Source organism: Vulpes lagopus, chromosome 12, assembly GCF_018345385.1.
Source record: "Vulpes lagopus strain Blue_001 chromosome 12, ASM1834538v1, whole genome shotgun sequence".
Taxonomy (NCBI): domain Eukaryota; kingdom Metazoa; phylum Chordata; class Mammalia; order Carnivora; family Canidae; genus Vulpes; species Vulpes lagopus.
The window spans coordinates 80,185,337-80,211,011 of NC_054835.1; the positions used below are offsets into that span (position 1 = coordinate 80,185,337).

The following is a 25,675-nucleotide window of genomic DNA, read 5'->3' on the forward strand; positions in this document are numbered from 1 at the left end:
AGGTTTCCTTCTTATAAAACTAACATTGATGTTATAGGTCACCAAATATATATGTACATGATGCATAAAACAATCTATAATTTAGTCTTATAACCGTCAAACAAATGCTGAATTTTATAACCGTTTAAGCTTCATGAATCAGTTATAAATTTTAAGTCAACTCAAGCAACACCCCTTGATAAAAATTAAATCATAAAAAATTAGAAATAAATCAGCTTGTCTTAGTTAAAAAATACAGTAAAAAACAAGTGGAATTTAAAATATGGTCCAGAAATTGCTCAGAGATAATTCAGCTTATCCTAGTCCTAGATTCCTTTCCTTCTATTATGAATCCAGGATAGGCCTACTAGTCATAACTCACCAAAAAGTAAAGAAATCTTAGCCATCACTTAAAAGTCTTGGGAATCTGTTATAATTTACCATTCCTTCATTTTAAAAAAAGGGTATATGACTTCAGATATATACATACCTTCCTTCCAAAACTGAAGTCTTAGGCTCTCCAGAATCCAAGTTAGATTCTGCTGGAGTCTTGCATGTAAATTCCTTGATCTGAGACTTCCGATGAACATTTTGTGCGGTCATATTATCTTGTTTCTTTGGATTTCCTATACCTCTGTAAAAATGTAAAGTGTAAAATTGTTTTCATTCCTCCATAAAATATTCTTCCAGAAACAATACAGAATGAGGAGACAATATAATACTGGCTGTAACAAATATCAGATAATCCTGTTCAGGTCTTAGGACTTACTAGAGTAGGAAAAAGAAATTTGATTCTAGGACCTACTAAGAATAATTCTGATAAGAAAACTGGTAGACACCTGGCCTAAGATGGAAGTGATGACAGGAGAACACAGGGAGACACTACCTACAGGCAGGATATAATCTATTTTACACATTTATCTTTTTTTTGAAAATCCACAAACAACTGAAACTGTTTTCTTTGACACCCCTATCCAGCCTATTGAGGAACAGTAGGGAGCTAAGAGGCACTCAGGCTCATCTCTTTAATAGCTAACATCTAATTAGTTTAAGTTTATCTCCTATATATGCATATAGGATGTACTATTCCCAAACTATACTACAACTTTTCTCACCTTTCTAAGCCCTACGTTTTACTTTGTTTCTTGACTCATTCTAACAGCCTACTCTTATTATACTTGAGGAAGAAATTTGCATGCGACATAACTAAAGAGCATGCAAACTTTCGAGTATGCTTTGATATTTTATTTCTGAAGGTTCTACTATTCCTCTAGGTCCTATGATCAGAGTCTAAAGAAATAAAAGGGATTATAAGAGAATATTATGAACAATTATACATCAACAAATTAGATAACCTAGATGAAGTGGAAAAATTCCTAAAGATATGCTAATTACCAAAACTGATTCAAGAAGAAATAATCCCAAAAGACCTGTAACAAGAGAATGAATCAGTAATCAAAAAAACTCCCTAGAAAGAAAAGCCCAGGCCCAAATGGTTTCACTGATGAATTCTACCAAGCATTCAAAGAATACAAATTCTTCACAAACTCTTTCAAAAGACAGAAGAGAACTTCTTATTTTATGAAGCCAGGATTATCTTGATACCAAAACTCAACAAAAATGTCACAAGAAAACCAGAGACCAAAAAAACTCAACAACGTAATAGCAAAAGAAATCTAACAATGTATAAATAGAATTATATGTCCCATTTGGTCCCATCGTGCCCAAATGGGATTTATACCAGAGATGCAGTTTGGTCTACCATACTAAAACCAATTAATATATCATCTGAGTAAGAAACAAAAATCGTATCATATCAAAAGATGCAAAAGAAAAAAAAAAGCATTCCACAAAATCAAATAGCTTTTTATTATAGAAACACCCAACAAACTAGAACTAGACGGGAACTGCCTCAACCTGATAAAGAGGATATATGAAAAACCTACAGCTAGCAACATACTAAATGGTGAAAGAATGGATGCTTTCCTTTTAAAATTTAGGAACAAGACAAAGAAGTCTGCTGTTGCCACTTCTATTAAACACTGTACTAAGGATTTTAGCCGGGGCAATTAGGCAATATAAAATAAATAAATACAAGATTTGAAAAGAAGGGTAAAAGTATCTCTATTCACAAATGATATGGTTTTTGTACTCAGAAAATCCTATGAAATCCACTAAAAAGCTATCAAAACTAATAAATGACTTTAGCAAGGTTGCATGATACAAGATCAAATATTAATTGTATTTCCATACACTTGCAATGAACATCCAAAAATAAAATTTAAAAATAAAAAAATAAAAAAATAAAAAAATAAAAAAATAAAAAAAAAACAAAAATAAAATTTAAAAAGCAATTCCTGGGCAGCCCCGTTGGCGCAGCGGTTTAGCACCACCTTCAGCCCAGGGTGTGATCCTGGAGACCCAGGATCGAGTCCCGCGTCAGGCTCCCTGCATGGAGCCTGCTTCTCCCTCTGCCTGTGTTTCTGCCTCTCTCTCTCTCTCTCTCTCTCTCTCTGAAAAAAAAAATAAATAATCTTTTAAAAAAATAAATAAAAAGCAATTCCTTTCATAATACCATCAAAACAAATAAAATGCTTAGGGATGATTTAACAAAAGAAGTATAAAACTTATACTCTGAAAACAGTCTTGCAATAAGTTAAAGATTTCAATAAATGGAAAAATATCACATGTTCATGTGTCAATATATTTATTGTTAAAATGGCAATGTTCCCTCAAACTGATACACAAATCCAATGCAATCCGTATCAGAATGTCAAATGAAGTCTTCGTAGAAATTGGCATGCTGATTTTAAAATGTATATGGAATTGCAAGGAACCCATAATAGTAAAAACAATTCTGAAAAGGAAAAATAAAAAGGACTCATACCTCTTGATCTCAAATCTTATCATAGCAATGGTAAGTAATCACAACAGTATAGTACTAGACCCAGAACTGATACACAGATCAAGAAGGAAAAAATTGAGAACACAGAAAGAAACTCTCATATATTACGGTCAACTGATTTTCAATAATGGTGTCAAGACCATTCTATGGGGAAAACAAGTCTTTTCAACAAACACTAATGGGACAATTGGATAGTCAACATGGAGAGGAATAGTGAAACCTTTACTTCACAGAATATATAAAAATTAGCAAGATGGATGAAAGACCTAAATGTAAGAGAGTTAAAACTATAAAACTCTTAGAAGAAAAGATAGAGGCAAATCTTCATGAACTTGGATTCTTAGATATGACATCAAAAGTATAAACAACAAAATGGTAAAATAGATTGGACTTTATAAAAATTAAAAGCTTATGAGCTTCAAAGGACACCATGAAGAAGCAAAAAAACAACCCAAAGGAGAAAATACCTGCAAATCCCTTATTTGACAAGAGACTTGTATCCAAAATATATAAAGATCTTTTACAACATAATTTTTTTTCTTACAACATAATTAAAAAAAAAAGACAATCCGACTAAAAATTAGGCTGAACAGATCTTTTTCTAAAGATGTGCAAATGATGAATAAACACACGAAAAGATGCTCAACATCATTAGTCATCTGGGAAATGCAAATGAAACCACAATGAGATACCACTTTCATACCAATTAGGATAGCTAGAATCAAAGTCAGATGATAACAACTGCTGGCAAGAATGCAGAAATACTAGAATCCTCATACACTGCTGGTAGAAATGTAAAATGGTGCAGATGCTTTGGAAAACAGTCTTGCAGTACCTCAAACAATTTAAATATAGAGTTACCATATGACTAAGCAATTCCAATCCTAAGTATATGTCCAAGAGACACGAAACATATGTTCACATAGAAACCTGTTACACAAATGTTTATGCCAACATTATTCACAAGAGCTAAAAGGAAGAACCCAAATGTCCATCAACGAATGACCAAATAAACAAAACATGGCAAAACCGTAAAATATTTGGTCCTAAAAAGTAATAAAGTACTGATACATGCTACAACATGAATGAAACCTGAAAATATCCAAACAGGGGGCACCTGGGTGGCTCAGGAGGTTAAGTAACTGACCTCAGCTCAGGTCTTGATTTCAGGGTCATAAGTTCAAGCCCATGGGGAAAAAAAAAAGAAAGAAAATATCCAAACAGAAAGAAGCCAATACAAAAAAACTCATACTACAGGATTTCATTCAGATTAAAATCCAAAACGTAAAATCTATACAAACAAAAATTATATTAGTGGCTGCTTAAAGCAGTGGAAGAGGGACTACAGAAATGCTAACTAAAGGGCACTGGCTTCTTTGTGAAGTGCTGAAAATGCTCCAAAATGGACTATGTTGATGGTTTGCACCTTCCTGTGAATATATTTAAAAACCACTGAGTTGTGCACATTTCATGAGTGAATTTTAAGTCTACTGTAATGAGCTTCTGCTCCATCCGGCTTATAGAAATAATACAGAAATTAAGTGATTCCATAAATTTAAATGAAGGAAACTCAGTGGAAACTGTTTATGATTTAAGTCCTCTAGCCCTTAAACTTTTGTTCCCAAAAGTTTTAACAGGGAAGAAGGAAGTTAGCTTTTATTAATGCTCATGGTTATAAAAAAACAAAAAATAACACTTAAAAGTTTCAATATCGTTACATACTTGTAGAGAGAAGTAAGTCGTAACATTTCTAATCAGGAAGATGCCTTAATTTAAAAAAAAAGCTAGATGCCTTAGACAAATTAATCAATTTCGGCTTAAAAACTATTACCCATCTCCTCTCTGATTTCAACATGTGTATGTGTGTGTATGTATATGGGTGTATCACATAATATTCTAGTATTAAAAAGGTTTAAATTTATTTTCTCCCACAAATCCTAGTAAGTTTTAATTCCTAAAATTCCTCTCCTAGTACGAATGGTACGAATAACATCTTTGAACATTACAAAATATAAAATTATGTGCCCAACTAAGTTAAATAATAATAATAGACAATATAATGTCTTTTTTTAACATTCATTTATTTATTTGAAAGAGAACGCAAACGGGGGGGGGGGTAGCAGAGCAGAGGGAGAGAATCTCAAGGAGACTCCCCACTCAACATGTGGGGCTCAATTCCACAACCCATGAGATCATGACCTGAGCTGAAAGCATTAGTTGGACACTCAACTGACTGAGTCACCCAGGTGCCCTGGTAACGTCTTTTTTTAAAAAGCAATTAATTCTTTTTTTTTAAAGAAAAATTTAATTTGAGAGAAAGAGAGCACACAAGTGGGGGGAGGGGCAGAGGGAAGCCGATTCCTCACTGAGCACAGAGCCCATGGTGGGGTTCTACCCAACGACCCCAGGATCATGACCTGAGCCCAAAACAAGAGCTGGAGGTTCAATCAACTGAGCTACCCAATCATCCCAGAATTTTTATAGTGCCATAAATTATAGGAACTCAAAGTATCAAGCTAAATTGTGTTTTCAAACCCCTTAGTTAGCTTTAAGACTTTAGATTAATATTGAATTATGTTAACAATTAATTTTTGGATCCATGGACAATTCCTAAGATAAAAGATACAAAACTGGTTTATTTTTCTTTTTCTTTTTTTTTTTTTAAGATTTTATTTATTTATTCATGAGAGACAAAGAGAGTGAGAGGCAGAGACACAGGCAGAGGGAGAAGCAGGCTTCATGCAGGGAGACTGACAGGGGACTTGATCCCGGGTCTCCAGGATCACACCCTGGGCTGAAGGCAGCAACCAAATCGCTGAGCCACCCAGGGATCCCCACAAAACTGGTTTCTAAACATAGTTTTAATTTACTCCTGTCTCATACATTTTTAAATGACCATCAGTTAAACAGACTAAAAATGAAGCAATTCCTTCAGATGCTAATATACAATTCATGTTAGCCATTATGAAAACGTTAAAAGGTTTATGTTACATGTACTTGGACAGAGCATTAGCTAGATACTAGTTCTTGACTACCTACATTCATATATCCCTATGGCCAGAGGAAACAAAAGTTGATTGCTTAGAGGTTGAAAAATCTTGGCACTACACTAAATAAAACAATTACGGAGAAATACAAATGTATACACAAAGTAATGAATATGTTTACATATCAAATCAATTCTTACAATTTATTAAGAATGTAAAATCAATTTGATGGGATGAGCACTGGATGTTATACTCTATGTTGGCAAATTGAATTTTTTAAAAAAGGAAAAAAGGTAAAATCAATACAAATTATATACTATCTTATTTAATGATAAGGTCAGGTTAATACAAATTATATACTATTTTATTTAACAATAAGTTCAAGTTAAAACTGATGCCAAAACTTAACATTTTCCTTGTACTTATACATGTACATATGTTTAAGTATACACATATAAATGTATATTAAGATTTACAGTTTTTAAAGAGCTTACCAATGATGAACAAAAAATATTATAAAACCTAATCTCTTCTGGCATCCGTTAAGCCATTTTTGACATAAGCGCCTTCTTTTTTTTTTTTTTTTAAGATTTTATTTATTTATTCATGAGAGACACAGAGAGGCAGAGACATAGGCAGAGGGAGAAGCAGACTCCCTGTAGGGAGCTGATGTGGGACTCAATCCCAGCACCCTGGGATCACAACCTGAGCCAAAGGCAGACATTCAACCACTGAGCCACCCAGATGACCCAAGCTCCTTCCTTCTAAAAGAGCTTACTCTTGTTACTGATGCATGTTTTAAATATTATCATCATGAAAAGGGACCAATCATCTGCCTCCCTGTAGGCACCCATGATCTATTCATATTTTAATGTAATACCCAGTTTTCTCTGACCAGTTTTTTTGTCTAACTTTCCTAAATACAGAACCATACAACTGTTAATATGTATTTTATACCCAAATTATCTTTGAAGTTTCCATAAGGACCACTGGGTAACCACAAAGATTTACCTTTTCACCTTATGACAGGGAGAATACCAAAACACATGTTTGCTCTTCTGTGTGTATACAGTAGCTTAATGATCATATATCCTGATGAAACAAATGTCTCAAAGATCTGTCTATGAATTCAGATACCTAATAGGTTTTCTTCAGCAAACATTTTAGCAACTATCAACTTTGGATTATTTCTAATTAGGCTAACTCCTCATTTAACACAAAAGGTAAGGTTTGTTGTAGGAATACTAGCTCAAATTTTATAACTCAATGTAAATCACTTTTTACCTGAACATTTCTCTCAACCTATAACTAAGGCTCATCTGCCTTATTTAATAAAACTTGGATTTATTTTATTAATACATTCAAGTAAAAACTACTGGACTACTAGTTAGAAGTCCTAGGTATCTAATGACACACTATTTAATCTATGTAGCCCTTCCTCATTTATAAAAATGGAGCTAATACCTGTACTATCCACTTCTCAGGAATCTTATGCAAATAAATAAGAAACAAGCTGATATAAATATGGAAATCTGATAAAAGACAGAAAGGTCATTACAAATCAGTGGGGGGGAAACATACTATTCAATAAACTGATTATCTACATAGGGAAAAAAGAATTTACATTTCCTAAATAAATTACAGATGATTTAAAGAAGTAAATACTCAAAAAGCAAGTTTAAAAAAAATAATAAAATAAAATAAAAAAAGCAAGTTTTTTAAAGATTTATTTTATTCATGAAAGATTTATTTATCTAAAGATTTTATTATTTATTCTCTCTCACAGAGAGAGAGAGGCAGAGACATAGGCAGAGGGAGAAGCAGGCTCTTTACAGGGAGCCCGATGTGGGACTCAATCCCAGGACTCCAGGATCACGCCCTGAGCCAAAGGCAGACACTTAACTGCTGAGACACCCAGGCATCCCATCCCGCAAGTTAAAGTTTTGAGAAGAAAATATAGAAAAATAGATCTTTATGATCTTGGAATCAATACAAAAAGCAAATGTTCAAAAAGTCTGATAAATTCTATAGCTGATCCTTGAACAACACAGGTTTAAAGGGTGCGGGTCCACTTACCCATGATTTTTTTCAATATACACAATACTGAAAATGTTTTTTCTCTTCCTTATGATTTCCTTTTTTTTTTTTTATGATTTTCTTAATAACACTTTCTTTTCTATTTCTAGATTTTAAGAATATAGCATATAATACATGTAAAATATAAAATATGTGCTAATTGTTTATGCTTTCAGTAAGGTTTCGAGTCAACAGTAAGTACGTAGTTACATTTTTAAGAAGACAAAAGGTATAAGCAAATTTCTGACTGTGTGGGGGTCAGGGCTCCTAACCCCCAAGGCTGTTTAATGTACAGCCTTAACTGTAAATTAAAATTATGTCTTCTGAAAATAAACAAATAAATAAATAAAATTATGTCTTCTGTATAAAAGACATTAATACATGTGACCCATTAAGGATTACAAGCCAAAATAGTTTCTAAAAAATAGAAAACTGAGCCAAGCAACTTACAAAGAGGCAATTCATTTAAAAATGAACAAAAAGCAAATGAAAGATATTTAACTATTTAACCTCACTAATAATTAGAGAAATGCAAATTAAATCCAGAAGTATACCCCACTACACTGTCAAAAAATAACAAGTCTAACACCAACACATTTCAATAAGTACATGGGACAATAAGAATTCTCACACCTTTGGGCACCTGGTGGCTCAGTCAGTTGAGGGTCTGCCTTCGGCTCAGGTCATGATCCCAGGGTCCTGGGACAGAGTCCTGAGTCAGGTACCCTGCTCAGCAAGGTGTCTGCTTCTCCCTCTCCCTCTGACCCTCTCCTCTGCTTGAGCTCTCACTTGCTGGCTCACTCTCTCTTTCAAATGAATTTTTAAAAAAACGAATTCTCTTACCTTGCTATGGGGTTATACATCAGCTCATCCAATTTTGAGAATGATGCAGCAGTATTAGGACAGGTTAAACATGTACATACCCTAAAATTTAGTAATTCTATTTCTCCTATATATACTACTACAAGGAATCTCTTACACATTTGCTCAAGGAAACATGTATAAAATGTATGTACAGGCAAAAATCTTTTTTCAGAGTGATGAATTATCAAGAGACTAGATAAATACATTGTATACCTGAAAATATAACACAGTGTTAATACCTGAAGAAAAAGAATCACATCTGAAAATAAATAAAAATTATCATTTTAAAAAATAAAAGTGGGGCAGCCCCGGTGGCGCAGCGGTTTAGCGCCGCCTGCAGCCCAGGGCGTGATCCTGGACACCCTGGATCAAGTCCCACGTCAGGCTCCCTGCATGGAGCCTGCTTCTCCCTCTGCCTGTGTCTCTGCCTCTCATTCTCTCTCTGTGTTTCTATGAATAAATAAATAAAATATTTAAAAAAATAAAAATAAAAAAATAAAAAATAAAAGTGGAAACAACTCAAATGCTCACCCTTCAATGAATGAATAAAAAGTGGTACATTACTTGCAATAAAAAGGAGTGAAGTACAAAAAAAGGGGAGAGATTAAACATTTTCATATAACCATACAAGGTAATAACTATAAATCAACCAACCACTTGTTTTTTTTTATATATATATAATGAGAGTTAAGAATGGTTTGTATATTTTTAAAAGTTATATCTTAAATGGTTATTTATCTAGATAACTATTTCCATTTTGCCTCTTGGCCAGCAAAGTCTAAAATATTTACTCTCTGGCCCTTTAAGAAAGTTTGCCAACCTCCACTCTTTATAAAGGAATAAAAATAAATCATTTATCAACATGAATAATCTTAAAATGAACTGTGGAAAAAAAAGCAAGTCACAGAAGGATGTGTATACTAATGAAACCATTTTTATAAACTTTTAAAACCATACCACTGCTGTTCATATATACATGTACATGTAGAAAAAGTATAAAAATATCCATGAGAATGGGCTCAGCAAAAGTACACATGGGATTTCAGTGGTCACTATGTTTTATTTCTTAAGTGAAATCATGAGGGAATCAGGGGTTTTACTTTTTTTTTTTAATCTGAAATATAAAGAAATTGAAAAGTTGTATGAAAATGGTGTGAAAAAGTTAGAATGTGTATAGGATTTTTTTTTTTTTTTTTGGTACTACAATGACATATACTACTATGCTTTAGGCCACTATGATCATTTATTTTCATAAACCCCTAGCACCTTGCAGTTTCTCATATATATATTATTTGTTGAGTAAATGAAAGAATAAATACTATGTCAATAAACAAAAATATGCAAGAACAATACCTAACTCACTAGGTTGTTAGGACTGATGAAAATTCGCTGAAAGTTCCTAGCAAATACTTGGCACAAATAATCACTCAAAGTATGTTGACTATTATCACCTGAGGAGAAGAAGTATTAAGATACATTCCCAATTACTGAAACCACATTAACCTCACTCAAAAGGAAGCAAATCAAACTAGACATTAAAAATGACTAAGGGGCACCTGGTTGGCTCAGCTGGTTAAGTATCTACCTTCCGCTCAATTCATGATCCCAGAGTCCTGGGATGGAGCTCCGCCGCCTCTGGCACCCTGCTCAGCCTGCTTCTCCCTCTCTGTCTGCCCCTCCCCCCTGCTCCTGCTCTCTCTCTCTCTCTCTCTTTCTCTCTCTCTCTTTCTCTCTTAAATAAATTAATAAGATCTTTTTAAAAAATTACTAAGATAGTTAATTATACTGGAATTAAAATATAAAATACATTTTTAGAAATAACTAAAATGGTAAATTTTATGTGCTTTTACCACCTTAAAAAAAAACTTAAAAAAAAAACTTGTAAGTGACAATAATACTTACCTTTTAAATGTATCACTCACATGCCATGTACTACATAATAGTCCCCATTTTAATATGAGGAAACAAATGCAGAGTACTACTTTGTGCTGGGGCAACCCCTAACTAACAGATGAGCATGGATTTACAACCAGGTTTGTCAGACAGCAGAACTTCTTACTTCTTCACAAATGATTAAATGACACTGACAAACTATTAAATGCTAAACAACAAAAATAACTATATTGTATACATAACAGACATTACCCAGAATGATTTTTCTTCGTAACCAGGTCTTCCTCATCACTTTCTAATGACTCATTCTGGCAACAACCAGAAATTTCATCATGGTCAGTAATTCTTCCAGAATCTTTAGCATTTAAAAACTCCTGTGCTCCTGAGCTGCCTGAAGTAGTTATCTCCCGCTCTTTAAATGGGATAGTTTTTTCCTTAGTATTCTTAGATGACTGATTTAGTTTTTCAGCAAGTTTTTGTCTACAGTTGTAAGACAATGACAATTCATTTCTTCTTGGAGAATTGCTATAAACAAGACCTGAAAGAGTCAATGATAACCTAAAGTTAGCATAATGTTTATCTAGATTATTGAGCTCACTGAAATACCAACATTATTTACTTAGATGTAAACACACACACACCAATCTCATAGGCTATGTTTGTTTTCAAATTAAATTCATATACTGTACAGCTTTTCAGTTTTTAGGTATATGCACCAGCCCCTTTAAATTCATCACAGGCTTCCAAAACCACCTTCTGTGTCTCTACCCACTACTCTTTGGGCCATCCTTAAGATCTGGTTATTTCCCAAGGCTCCAGCTTCAGCTTCTCACTCTATGCACCTACTTTGAGGGACCCTTCTACCCTTAAACTGTAATTACTATGTAGATACTGGTATAATATTCACCTACAACTCTCTCCTAAATCTTCCCCTCTGGTTTTAGTTCCTATCTTAATGAAAAGTGTAACTATTGACGATATCTACATCAGGAATCTGAATCATCGAAGACTCCTGTACCTACTCACAATCAATCCCCTAATTCTGTCATTTCTACATTCTTACTGTCTCTCAAATCTACTTCTTCCATAGCTCTCCTGCAGGGATCCTCAACATTTCTTAACTGGATCATTAAAGCAGCCTGTTAGTCTCCCTTTCTCTAGTCTTGCCATTCTTCAATCCAGTCTTCACACTGCTTCAAGAATCATCTTAGGAAAACACAAGTTGGATCATGACAATGTTGCTAAAATCTTTTAGTGATTATCTGTAACTTAAGGATTAAGCCCAAATATTTTTAATTATTTATTTCTACACCTATTTATTTCATTAATCAAAAATGTTTAACATTCGCTGTCAAATAAACAAACCAAAAAAATCCGGCAATGCTGAACTACTTGCATTTCTCTAAAGCACTGCATCTTAAAAGGTTGCTCCCTGGACCAGCAGGATCAGTATCACTTGAGAACTAGTTTGAAATGCAAATTTTCAGGCTTCACTTCAGACCTACTAAATCAAAAACTCTGAGTAGAGCCCAATAATCTGTGTTTTAACAAGCCCTCCAAATAACTCTGATAAAACAATTTTTAAAAGGTTAAACTCTAATCTCCAGATGCTACTCTACTGAAAACATTCCATCCTTCTTTCTCACCCCATTCACTCAGTTGACTGCTAATTCATCCTTCAGGAAGCTTTCCCTAATTCCCATCCCTAAATTAAGTAGCTCTCTCTCAACTCTTTGATAGTATTTATTAGTCATCTAACTGTTTACTTATCTCTCTCTTCCAGCATACTGACAACTCCTAAGATCAAAATTGCTCTTTTACATTCCGAATGCCTAACACCAGGAGCAGGACTGTGGGGAAGCAATTTTTTTTCCAGTTCTACTGAGATATAAATGACATATAACATTGTATAAGTTTAAGATACACAATATAATAATTTTATATATGTATATATTACAAAATGAATACCAAAGAGTAAAACTTAAAGTTCTCATCATAAAAAAACTTAATGAGTTTGGAAAATTTAAGAAGGTGCTCACTCTCAGAATCATACAAACACTGAATCTGAACTCACACAACCCTGAGACCAAGTGCTTCTACAAATTTCTCATTCTTTGCTACTCACTTGCTTCACTCTAGTATTGGGCCTTGCCTAACACCATTCCTGCCTCAGAGTGGGCACTTGATGTTTCTCAACATACATGAAAAAGCAGCGGGGCCACATTTATATAGGCAGTTTGGTTGCTTACTAGGGAAATAAGCAATGAATGGATCAACAGACAGAAAACTTCAGTTCTACTGTTTTCCAGTTCTAGCACAAAGGCCTATGACTTTAGGATGCAAGTCATATTGCTTTTTTGAGTTTCAGACTTTCTTTTTCTATCAGAAGAAGTATTGGTAAGTCTCAGAGTTCTAGAAAACTTATCCAAGCTTTGTAGATTTTTATTTACCTATATATTTACATGCTCATCTGCCATAGTACAGTTTCAGGCACCTGGGGCAGAAAGGTGAGTTCATCAAAATAGTAACAGGAGGGGATCCCTGGGTGGCTCAGCACTTTGGCGCCTGCCTTTGGCCCAGGGCACTATCCTGGAGTCCCAGGATAGAGTCCGGCGTCGGGCTCCCAGCACGGAGCCTGCTTCTCCCTCTGCCTTCTACAGAGGTAGAAGGATTTGTAATAATGTTACAAAATAAGAAACTGAACAAAATAACTGAAAAGTGGAGAAATCGTAATTTAAACCCAGATCTAAGTCCAAAATCCAAGGAAGGCTACAACAGAATATCTCTTTCTACTATCAATCAAGGATCCCAATGACTCAAAAATTCATAGCAACAATGCCTCAGATGTAGTGCCCTATTTGTTCTACTCTCACTTGATCTAAATACCAGAGACAACAGATTCTGCAAATGTAAATATTCTTTTTTCATTTTTAATCTTCTACCATCTTCTCATGATTACTTACTTTAAAAGATTAAAAATGTTTCCAAAACAATAAATGTTTCACGTTGTACAGAGAAGAGATAGTATAGCAGACCGAAGAATGTCATCTTTAGAAAGACCTGCTTGCAAAGTTACCTCTTGACTAGCATGTGGGAACTCAAATTTTGGAGGGTTCCCATTATTTCCTAACTGATAAATGTGGCTTAGTGCGCCTAAACTGCTTTGCAAAAAATACGGTTTATGTCAAATACTTGCTTTCCTTCAGGGAGTCTGGAATTTTAGTACTTACTAGGTAGACGGTGTCTAGGTGATCACCTCCAGGCTTCTTTATCCATTCATAAGTGATGGACACTTGGGCTGCTTCCATAATTTGGCAAGTGTAAATAACACTGCTATAAACATCGGAGTGCATGTATCCCTTTGAATTAGTATTTCATTGGGTTCAAATACCTAGTAATGCAATTGCTGGATCACAGCTATTTTTAACTCTTTGAGGAATCTCCATACCGTTTTCCACAGTGGCTGCACCAGTTTGTATTCCCACCAACAGTACAAGAGGGTTCTCCCTCCCCTACATTCTATGAGGTTATTTTAAATGAGCAGATAAATTGATGTAACATCCTGTAAATTACCAAAAACACAAAGACCTTTCCTTGACCCCACATCTCTATGCTCCCTTATCTTACTATCTCTCCTTCCTCACTTCCTATTCTCTTAAAACCACCTGAATCAGGCTTTTGATCTATCATTCCACAGAAACCATTTCTATCAAAGTGACCAACAACTTCCATGTGGCCAAAATTCTATTGTCATTTCTTAACTCTCATCTACTTCAAGATATCAGCAGTATTTAAGAGTTCATCACTCAATCCTTAAAATGCTTTCATTACTTTGCTTCCATAAACCTAAGTGCTCTTCATTTTCCTTTAATCTTACTGTTCCTGTTTAGTACCTTTTGGTGGATGGGATCTACCTTTTCATCTTGACTCCTGATTAGTCTCCCAGGACTAAATCCTTGGCTTTCTTCTCCAGGTTCATTGTATCATTAGGTGATTTCAAACAGTCCTAAAGTTTTAAAAATCATCTATATATTGTTAGGTCCCTAATTATACATCCTCCCAAATCCTTCTCCCTAACTTTAAATTCATTTACCAAGCTATTTCCTCAATATATCTACTTTGATATCTAATTAATTTATTACAACCTGAAATCTTGACATCCTTCCCATATCTGCTTCTTTCATACTTTTCCTCATCTCAGTAAACAATAGAGCTCGAATATTCTATTTGTTCGGGCAAAAATAAGTCTGAGTCATCCTAGACTCCTGGTTCTCTCTCCGTTAGTACCAAATCCAAACACTTTTCATCTCTTCCCTCTTACAATCTCTTACCTAGTGCCCATGCCCTAGTTTCTTCTCTATATAGCAGTAAGAAAATCTTTTAAAAGAAGACTCAACCAAATCACTTTACTGCTTAAAATCTTCCAGTAGCTTCCCAATACACTTCATCTAAACTCTCTATCCCAGTCTGCCTCTCTGACTTCATCTCTCCTGGCTTACTCATCTTTAGCCATACTGGCCTTCTTGAATTCCTCAAACATGCCAAGTATGCTCCATTAGCACTTTTACAAATACTGTTCTCTTAGTCTGAAATGTTACACACCAAGTTAATTTGTATGGTTCCCCTCTTCATTTTTTCTAAGATATTTTCTCTGAAAGATCAAAATGGACTCTTATTACACCTTTTATAAGAACAGTATTCTATTTTCTTACCTACCCCTACTTCTGCCATCTACTTCTCATCTCTATCATTTATCTGCTTTATTTTTATTACCTATCGCTGCATGAATTATACATCTATATTGCTGGTCTTCCTTTACTTAAATGTAAGTCCCATGAGAGCAGTTTATTTTTCCACAGCTATATCCTTATATCTAGAATATAGTATATAGTAGAGCCCAATATCTTTACACTTTAATTGATTTAATATTTCCATCAATGACCCAATTTAACTTTGTCCTCATTAGATTTTCTGTGGAAAATGGGAGTATAAATCAAACATAAAGCCTCCTATACAATGACTTTTTGGAGCTCTCCATGAACATCATTTAAATAAAATACTTACTCTGCTCTGATTTTACCACCCACCAATCAGATGGGCGCCGGGAAATTCTTCGACTTCTTGTAATAGTTGAAGTCACTTCATCAGGTATAAGCTTATTCTTCTTGGACCCACTAGGAAAATGCTTCTTTTTAGATTTCTTATCTTTTTTCTGATACACTGTATAAGGAACACTGGTACTATTTTTTTTGCTTCCTAAATTAAAGAAAATAAAAAAAAATTTACAATCTATGGAACCAGAGTTTTCAGAAAATCACAACAGATTAAAAAAAAAAAACCCTTTCAATTATGTCTTAAATTTATTCTGTAGGCTTCTTTCATCTCCTTTTTAAGTCAAATGTTCTCAATAAGATCTGTTTCTGTCAGTTAAATGTAAACCTTTCATAGCTTGAGAACATATACTTCTGAGCCCAAAAAAATGTACATTCTGAGTACATTCTGAAAAGGAAAAGTATGTGGCTTCTTCCAACTACTGACCAATGTCCCAAGTCAAAAAAAAAAGGTAACCACTGTTTTTCTGTTTTGAATGGTCATGATTTTGTCAATCTAATTTTTGAAAGAAGAGATTTAAAATGAAGTTTTTTTTTAAAAGATTTTATTTATCCATTCATGAGAGACACACAGAGAAAGAGAGGCATAGAGACACAGGCAGAGGGAGAAGCAGGCTCCATGCAGGGAGCCTGACGTGGGACTCGATCCCGGGTCTTCAGGATCATGTCCTGGGCTGAAGGCAGCGCTAAACCGCTAAACCCCATCCGAGCTGCCCTAAAATGAAGTTTCAAAAGATGTTCCTATATGAAGGAAAAACATTATTTTTGTGAATAGAATTTAAAAAGAAAAAAGAGACTGAAAAGAAACAATGAATATGGCAAGCAATCATAGCTAATGTAAAGGTTTGGTACCAGTAGTAACTTCAATTCATCCCAATACGTAAGAAAAGAATCTAACAGAAAGGTGAGATCAATTCTAGTTTTGTTTTTTGTGGCTGACAACAAGAAGGAAAAATCAGGGAAATACAAGATATTTCAATACAAATATTACAGCAAAGAGAGGCACAACCACCAAAACGGAAAATTTTTTTCAGGAAGACGTTTAAAATATTAGATGTTAGTAGACAGAATGAAAAATTTTCTTGATCATCAAATAAATCAAGAAACAAGCATTTATGAAGCATCTGAGAAAAGACTTCTGATCCAAAAAGAGAATTAAACCCCTATCAAGTAGGAAATATTCATGGAGTAAACAAATTACATAAAGTCTGTAAGACCAAAGGAGCAGATAGGTATTATACATAATCACATAATTAAATATGAAACTGTACAGAACTTTTCAAAAAGATGAGAACATAATTCGGGTTGAAATCTGGAAATACAGGAAATACAGGAAATACAAGACCAGACTTTCACTCTGAAGGTAAATTTGGGAAAATAATTCAGATGGAAGCAAAGGAATAATTTTCTCAAGGTATGAATATAAAGGAAGAACAAAGGGCAAACTATTAAACTTGAGGAATATGGAAAGAATCACCAAAATTTATAAGTGAAATGAGAAAAAGAAGTCAATAAAGACATAGAAGGAAATCAAACAAAAAAAATAGGAGAATCAGATTTATCCTGGATTATCTAGGCTGGTCCAATCTAATTATATGTGTTCTTAAAAGTAGTGGCCAGAAAGGGCAATGGAAGAAGAGGTAAAAGAAAATGGAAATGTAAGAAGGCTGGTATTGCTGACTTGGAAGATAAAAGAAGGAAATCATGATACAAGGATATAAACAACTTCGAGAGGCTGGAAAAGACAAGGAAGCAGATTCTCACCCAGAATCACAAGAAAAGCAAACTTGTCAACACACTGATTTTAGCCCAATGAAATCTATATCAGACTTGTGACCCATAGAACTATAAAATACATGTATGTTTTTTAAGTCACTAAGTATGTGGTAATTTGTTATGACAGTGATAGAAAATTAATACAACTGGTAATTAATCAGAAATTATAGTCACTAAACAATCTAGATAAAGAAGAATTTAATATACCTGAAAATCAATGTGAAGAATTTGGCATTTAATTAAACAGAGTATCCTTCAAGTATACTTTCTTGATACAATGTTTTTTTCCTAAGAACTTAGGATAAATAAAAATTTTTGTAGCTTCAAATTTTGTGAATTCATATTTTAAGGGACTAATAAGAAAAAAAAACTTTTCTATAATGTAACTTCAGTTTAGTCAGGTTCTTTTTATCTTCTTAAAATAGCCACCTCCTAAGAAAAGGAAAGAAGGCAGGCAGGCAGGCCAGCCAGCCGGCCAGCCAGCCTGAGTGGCTCAATCACTTAAGCATCTGCCTTAGACTCAGGTCACGATTCCAAAGGTTCTGGGTTCTAGCCCTGCTTCATTGAGCTCCCTGCTGAGCGAGGAGTCTGTTTCTCTCTCTCCCTCTGCCACCAGCACCCTGCTCATGCTCTCTCTAATAAATAAATAAAAATATTTTTAAAAAATAACCTGGGACATTTGGACATTTACAAGAGAGGTCCACAAAATAAAAACAGTGGCTTTTTTCTCCCTTTATTTTAAGCAGAATTTTTCAAATACACAAAGGTACGAACAGACAAAACTAATGTGTGATAACCATTAATTCAGGTAATTTAAAGTCTATGTTATAGATTATACAAAAAGAAAGCTAAAGTAATTGAATAATAATTAAAGTGGAATTTTTCATAAAAACTAGCTTAAACACCGTACTTTACCTCTTTCTCCCTTCTTTATCAGCAATATGTTATAGTCATCTAGAACCTCTAGGTACAAACACAATTATAGTGAAGAGAGTTTTCTGGTTAACTAACAGCTTTTTCAAATGACTACCAAAACACTTCCACTTATTTCAAAACTTCTTGATAGTGCTTAAAAAATATAGGCTCTAACGAGGAGACAGATCCTCAGCCAGCATTTTTAACCTTGAGTGTTATCTCCTAACATATGGGATTATCAAGAAGGATTAAATTATATTTACATATAAAATATCTAATACATTTATTAAGTGTTTTCTATTCCATTAACTATTCTAAAGAAACCTGTAAGAATAATTACCTTTTCTATTACTTAGAAAGCGGTATAAAGAATATAAATGGATCTTTTCTTCATGAGAGTTTCATTACAAACCTTAATCACTATACAATAAGGACATAAAGAGGATAACCATACTCCAGCTTTGTCTGAGACAATCTCAGTTTATGCTTCCTGTCCTGACATCCCCTCTTATTCTCAAGTCTCCCAGCTTGGATAAGTAATATAGTGAAACAAGATAAAAAGATCTATTGAGATATTACTTGGATAACGATCTCTAATTCTACTACTGGCCTATAAATATATGTGTATATCTGCTAGTCTACAGACACTACTAGATTGATTTTTTTAATGGTGATAACTGTGTCTCAGTAATCTTTGTAATTTCACTACCTAAATACAGTGTCTAGCAATTTACTGTTAGATTAATGAGAAAATGATGGAATAAAAGAGTATGAATTTTATTCTGTAAGAAATAGCCCCACACTAATCTTGTTTTTTTTTCCCCCAGTTTATATTTCAATAAACCTCAAAGAATATATGATGTTGTCTTATTCATATTCTGGTAACTACCTGGTTTATGAGTCTTTCCCATTCACTTTTCCCTTTATATATACTACCATCTTAGAAGCTACACAAAACTCAAGTGACTCAGAATTTAGTTGTAGGTAAAAGACAGATGCTAGAAAAGAGCCTACAGATTTAGTTTTACTTTGCCTACTTCCCAAAGCTAAACAGAAATATTATAAAAACAAAGTTGCGGAATACTGTTCATAGTTATACTTAATATAAAACACTTACCCAGAGGCAGCATCTGTTTTTTGGAAATACCAACATTTATCACCTTTTCACACTCTTCCATATTTCTCTCTGAATTTCTCTGTAATTTATCTTGGGTGATATGTGACACATTTATATTGTTATCTTTCGATTGTTCCATATCAACCTGTTCTTCAAGGATATTGGCCTTAAATTTTCCTCTCTCTTGTTGTTGTATAGTCTTTTTCTTTCCAGATGATTTCTCTGCATTCTCATAATACATTTCATGTTTTGTAGATCTATAATCATTTTCCAGTTCATTTGTCAAAGCACAACTTCTACGCAGTCTTTTTTGTTCAGAGGGCTGAGATGTCTCTACTGCATAAGCTGTGCCAGAATGTTTGTCACTTGTCAAAGCTGTAGGTGACACGCTGTGATGTTTTTCTTTTGACTTCTTACTTTGAAGGAGTGCAGAGCTCTCTGCAGGGTACACTGTGCACTGTTTCAGAGACCCAGCCTTTCTGGGTATAGTAATCCAAGGTTGACTGGCAATACTGCTTTCTGATTCATCAATTATAAATTCATCCTCTAACAACTTTAGGTCATTTGAAGGAGATGAATGAGGTGGAGCAGTTGCTATATGCCTAACAATAGGACTAAACAGGATGTTACAATAAGTAATAGCTCAAAAATAAAGTTTTTACCTTTGCTTTGTGAAGAAAATAAATAGGAAATATAATCTATGTATCTTTTAAAGAACAGTATACATCTCCTCAATTTTCTCTTACCCTTGAAAATCCTCCTCTCCTTTTACATTTCTGTAATACCCAATTATACTCATTTAAAACACTAATGAAATCACAGAAGTTCAGAGCTGGAAGGAAGCCTAGACATCAACTAATTTAAGGCTCAGAAGTTCAGAGCTGGAAGGAAGCCTAGACATCAACTAATTTAAGGCTCCCCCAACCCATTATATATATTGAATAGTTGAAACCCGCAGATGTGTTAAACAGTTCAGATACATTGACCTACAGTTCCAAAAATGCATGCCATTATTATTTATACTGTTATACTAATTCTTTGTCTGTATAGATGTCTCTTAGGGGCCAGATTTCTTCACATCCAAAACAATGTCATTTCCAAGGCATCTTCAAGTCTAATAGTCTAAGAAAACACTACAAATTTATGCACTAAATAATATAAAAATTCATTCCAAGTTTGATAATTCACATACGTCTTCAAATAAGTTTTAATATTGCAATCACAGTATAGAAATAAATGAAAAGTATCTAGAAAGGTAATCTAATACGAATTAAACAGCATCTCTTCCAATTAGTTGGGAAAGCTTTCTAGAGAAGGAAGGAATTATTCAAAGGATAGTAATCTGAAGGACTCTTCTGCATTTCCTTCGTTTTTATAACAAAAGCCTCAAGCAAAACACCTACTGAAGTGAGATATGCATAAGTAAAAACTTAGGGTAAACACCCAAACTCTGAAGCTAGCATACGTACTCCTGTTTCTGCCTTTTCCACTTGAGTCAGGATGCTTAAGCATTATCATGTCTGTCTCTTCTATCTTTTCATTAATAAAATATATAAAAAGATTATGAAATGAAAATGCCTTCTCTACTTCTCTATAATCTCAAATTATAAAATTTACATTTTATAATGTAAAACTAGTTTTACATTATAAGATTTATCTATATATATAAATATATATATATTTATATATACACACACACACATATATATATTTATATATACACTAAGAAATATACTATCTTCTAACAGGTAGAGTTTTGCAAGTTTATATGATTAGAAAACTCTAGAAAATCTAATGAAAACCAAGTCAATATAAATAGAAAACCACAATGTATGAATATTTAAACAGAAATGTTACTTTTCAACATTTAGAGAAATAGCCAATCTGTTATAAACAGGTTTAATTTGCCTTACTGTATATAACTCATCTATTAAGTTTTTGTATATAAAGAAGTAATGCTAAGAATTTAAAAATTAAGCCTTCCTGGGGATCCCTGGGTGGCTCAGCGGTTTGGCGCCTGCCTTTGGCCCAGGGCGCGATCCTGGAGACCCGGGATCGAATCCCACGTCAGGCTCCCAGTGCATGGAGCCTGCTTCTCCCTCTGCCTGTGTCTCTGCCTCTCTCTCTCTCTCTGTGACTATCATAAATAAAGAAAAAAAAAAAAAATTTAAAAAAAAAATAAAAAAAAAAATAAATAAAATAAAAATTAAGCCTTCCTAAACCGGCCAGTAAGAATTCTCTAAATTTGCGCCTCTATTTTACTTCAAGGGACTTCCAAAACATCATGATTAGTCAAACTGAAGATATCCTTAGGAAACAACGTTGACACTTGCTATAGACTGAATGTCTGTATATTTCCAAAATTTATAAACTGAAACCTAATCCCCAGTGGAATAGTATTTGGGGATGGGGCTTTTACAAGGTGATTAAGTCATGAGGGTAGAACACTAGTGAACAGAATTAATACCCTCATAAAAGAAGCCTCAGAAAGCCTTCTTGCTATCATCTGCCATGTGAGGTTATAGAAAGAAGATAGCCATCCATGACCCAGGAAGCAGATGTCACCAGAAAAGAAAAAGACTAGCATATGACAAGGGAAAAATGGTATGCCAAAACAGACAAATGCAAATGTGTATGACCAAGTTGGCAGAAACAGTTAACCAGGGAGAGTGAAGGTTGTAAATACCAGCTGACAAATCTGAAGTTTATATAGGCCAGTGGTTCTCAACCCTAGCTGACATTAATTGTAGTTAACTGTAATGTGCAGCCACAGTTAAGATCACTGTATGGACACTGAAGAACCTCTAAAGGTTTTGAGGAGGCCAAAACAGACTAAAATTTATTAACACAAGCAGAAGAAAAGTAAAAGTGTTAAAGCCCTTAATAGTGAAATACATCATGACATAATTCTGTTTCTAAATACTGCCTTCATTCTTTGGTATCATACAGATTTGAAAGTGCTAATGAACAAAAGCAATGAAAGCTGAAAAAACTTATTGTCTTTCACATTTAATTTAGTAGATATTTAATGATGGCTTTGGGAGTGATTTGCTGTGAGAGTTAGGCATAATTTCAATTAAAATTTGTACCAATTAAGATTAACTTCTATATAAATAGCATTTAGCATTAAGAATTTATTTAAATAGCATTAAGAATCCTTGATATTGTTCACAGAATGTAAAATAAAATTGCCTCAAAGGCAGCTTCTTAGTAACTCACCTGGATTCACTTTTTCGTTTTACAGTTTCTAAAAACAATGTTGAAAAACTTTTTTTAGTTTGTGGCTGAATTTCATCTTCTGAGTCTTGTACTCTTTTCTGAGATATTCTTGATGATCTCCTCTTTTGTGTTTCTTCTGATACTTTATTTGCTATTTCTCCTTTCTTCAAAACACTTTTATCTTCAAAATTTAACCTTGAAGGTTAAAAGGAAGGCAAGTTGTATAATCTCACAGTTTGCTGAGTTATAAGTTTTCCTGAACAATAAAGTTTTCAGTGACAATACAGACCACTTACAAAATTTTCCACTAGGCCGGGACACTTGGGTGGCTCAGTGGGTTGAGCGTCTGACTTTGGCTCAGGTGGTGATCCCAGGGTCTTAGGATCAAATCCTGCATCAGGCTCTCCCTCTGGTTCTCCCTCTGCCTATGTCTCTGCCTCTTTCTTGGTCTCTCTTATGTATAAATAAATAAAATGTTAAAAAAAATTTTTTTCTACTAGGCCTTTAAAATCTCCACGTTCTGATCTGTAATCTCTTAAAATATACAAAGAAAATTACATTTCTTATTTGTCAATGGAAAAAAGTAAGAGATAGACCAAGGAAATCTGTATCTTAGAGGAATAGTTCTCAAACATTTCATGAGATTTTGAATAATCTGAAGAATCTTACCAAAATATAGATTGTGATTCAGTAGGTCTAGAGTAGGCTTTGAGATTCTGTATTTCTAAAAAACTGCCAGATAATGCATTCACTGTTCTTGATCCTGAGCCACAGAATATTTTGAATAGCAAAATCTTAGAATGTACTTAACTCCTTGGCTCCAAGAATTACACAAGACACTAGGCAGACAGTTACACTCATTGCAAAGGTACCCAGTAGCAAAGGACTTTGAATGATCTACTTTGCCTCTTAAAGGCCAAAATGAAAGCCCCAAGAAACAGACATAAATTTACCACAATTTACCCTCAAAATACTTACCTTCTGCTACCCTACAAATGACCCAACACATACCTACCACTGTAATTACAAATGACACAGAGAAAATACTCTTAGGAAGTTATAGAAAACATATTATCAGAAGAAAATACTTTTTTTTCCAGCCTATAGAAATGTTTACCCACAAACTTCCCTGAAGCATACCTTAAGCTTTCTGTATCAAATATAAACTGAATATAAACTGATGTATGTTATGCTCTTCTCATGTTAAGATTCCTCAATACTTACTATAAAATACATTAAAAATAAATAACAAAATTTTCAAAGTAGGATTCACATTATTATTTGAATAGGTAAAAATTTACCTTTTTCTGGTTTTAAGAGAAATTTCTGTACTTGAAGGCGATGTATTTACTGAATTTTCAGAAGTGTAGGTCTCTCTCTTTTGGGCCACAGATGGAATAGCATTTTGCAATACAGAAGCTTTTGCATCCAAAAGAACTAAAGGTGAGCCAACAGATAAGTGAAATTTTTCACTGGCTTCACTGTGGTGATCTCTGAGTTTTTTACTTGACGTTCTTCTTAAGCCAGGTGTATTTTTAGAACCAACATCAGTTGCCAAAATTTGCTGATGAACTTCATGGTCTTGAGCTAGAAGAAAATTATATGAAGATATTAAAATTTTTCAAATATTAGAACAAAATGTGTTTTAAAATTCAATAGCAATAATTACAAATAGTTTTCAGAAGACTCACAGTTCATTAAGTTTATAATCAAAGATCTATGATTAAAATATGTAAGTGCTTTACAAGTTCTAATTTACGAAATCAATGAATATAAAGATATATTTGCTCCTTGCTCTGAAGTTTTGAAATGGCAAAAATTCTCAAACAGAAAATTCACAATTATATGGATAGTCAATTTACTCAAGATTTGAATAAATCTATACGCAGTTAAAATAATGAAGTAATGCTAGAGAAATTATGAGATTCGATTTTTAGGTTAAAAGTCAGTAAACTATGGCAGCCAGATAACCACATATACAGATATATACACTTACAGAGCCATAATAGATATATGCAGAGATATATAAGATTTGTGTGTAAGTATATGTAAAGGTACATATGTAAAAATATTTTTATATGTAAAAGAATATTTGTGTGTGTGTATATATACACATACATATATACATGTACCTTTATATACATATAAAGAGCATACATATTCTCTTAGCCTTATACCTTCAAATATCAAAGAAAAAGTAGAACTGCTGGGGAGTATTTGTACTGATTCACACTCTTACAAAGCAAAGATCAGGGGCACCTGGGTGTCTCAGTTGGTTTAGCATTCAACTCTTGATTTCAGCTCAGGTCATGATCTCAGGGTGGTGAGATCAAGTCCCACATTTGGTTCAGCATATAGCGAAATCTGCTTGGGTTTCTCTCTCCTTCTCCCTCTGCCTCTCTCTCCCTGAACCCCACGCACTCTGCCTCTCTCCCTCTCAAAAATAAATTACTTAATTACTTAATTAATTTTTTAAAAAAGCAAAGATTAAAAACTTTAAATACAATCAAAAAACATCTTTTAGAAGGTTATGGAACAAGACAGTATACTCAGTTTTCTCTGCTTTTCCCTCTAAATACAACTAAACTAAATTCCTGGTAATTATCTATCCAACAACAATAACAGAACTCTAAAAGCTGGAAAGAAAAAGGTGTATTTGCTAGGAACCTCAAGCTTTAAGCAACAAAAGACAATATGGTGAATCCTTTAGGTTGTCCTTTTATCTCCCATATACCCCCCTAGACTGGATTCTAGAGGTATGCAACCCAGAACCACCAACAGGCATAGGGGAAAAAATCCTCCATTCTCTGGCCAAAAGACTTGAAGAAGGGAA

At 33.9% G+C, this 25,675-nt stretch overlaps 1 protein-coding gene across 3 annotated transcripts in view; it reads right to left on the reverse strand.

Moving 5' to 3' along the window:
* The window catches only part of CENPC (centromere protein C), a 79,369-nt gene that overhangs the window by 32,060 nt on the left and 21,634 nt on the right, over positions 1–25,675 (reverse strand). For all 3 annotated transcript variants that reach the window (XM_041726086.1, XM_041726085.1, XM_041726084.1), the window contains exons 6-11: positions 24,144–24,429; positions 22,843–23,037; positions 19,624–20,237; positions 15,769–15,960; positions 10,957–11,242; positions 470–613 (exon numbers count right to left, since the gene is read on the reverse strand). In XM_041726086.1, the coding sequence (XP_041582020.1) occupies positions 470–613; positions 10,957–11,242; positions 15,769–15,960; positions 19,624–20,237; positions 22,843–23,037; positions 24,144–24,429 (1,717 nt within the window). The remainder of the gene's footprint in view (positions 1–469; positions 614–10,956; positions 11,243–15,768; positions 15,961–19,623; positions 20,238–22,842; positions 23,038–24,143; positions 24,430–25,675) is intronic.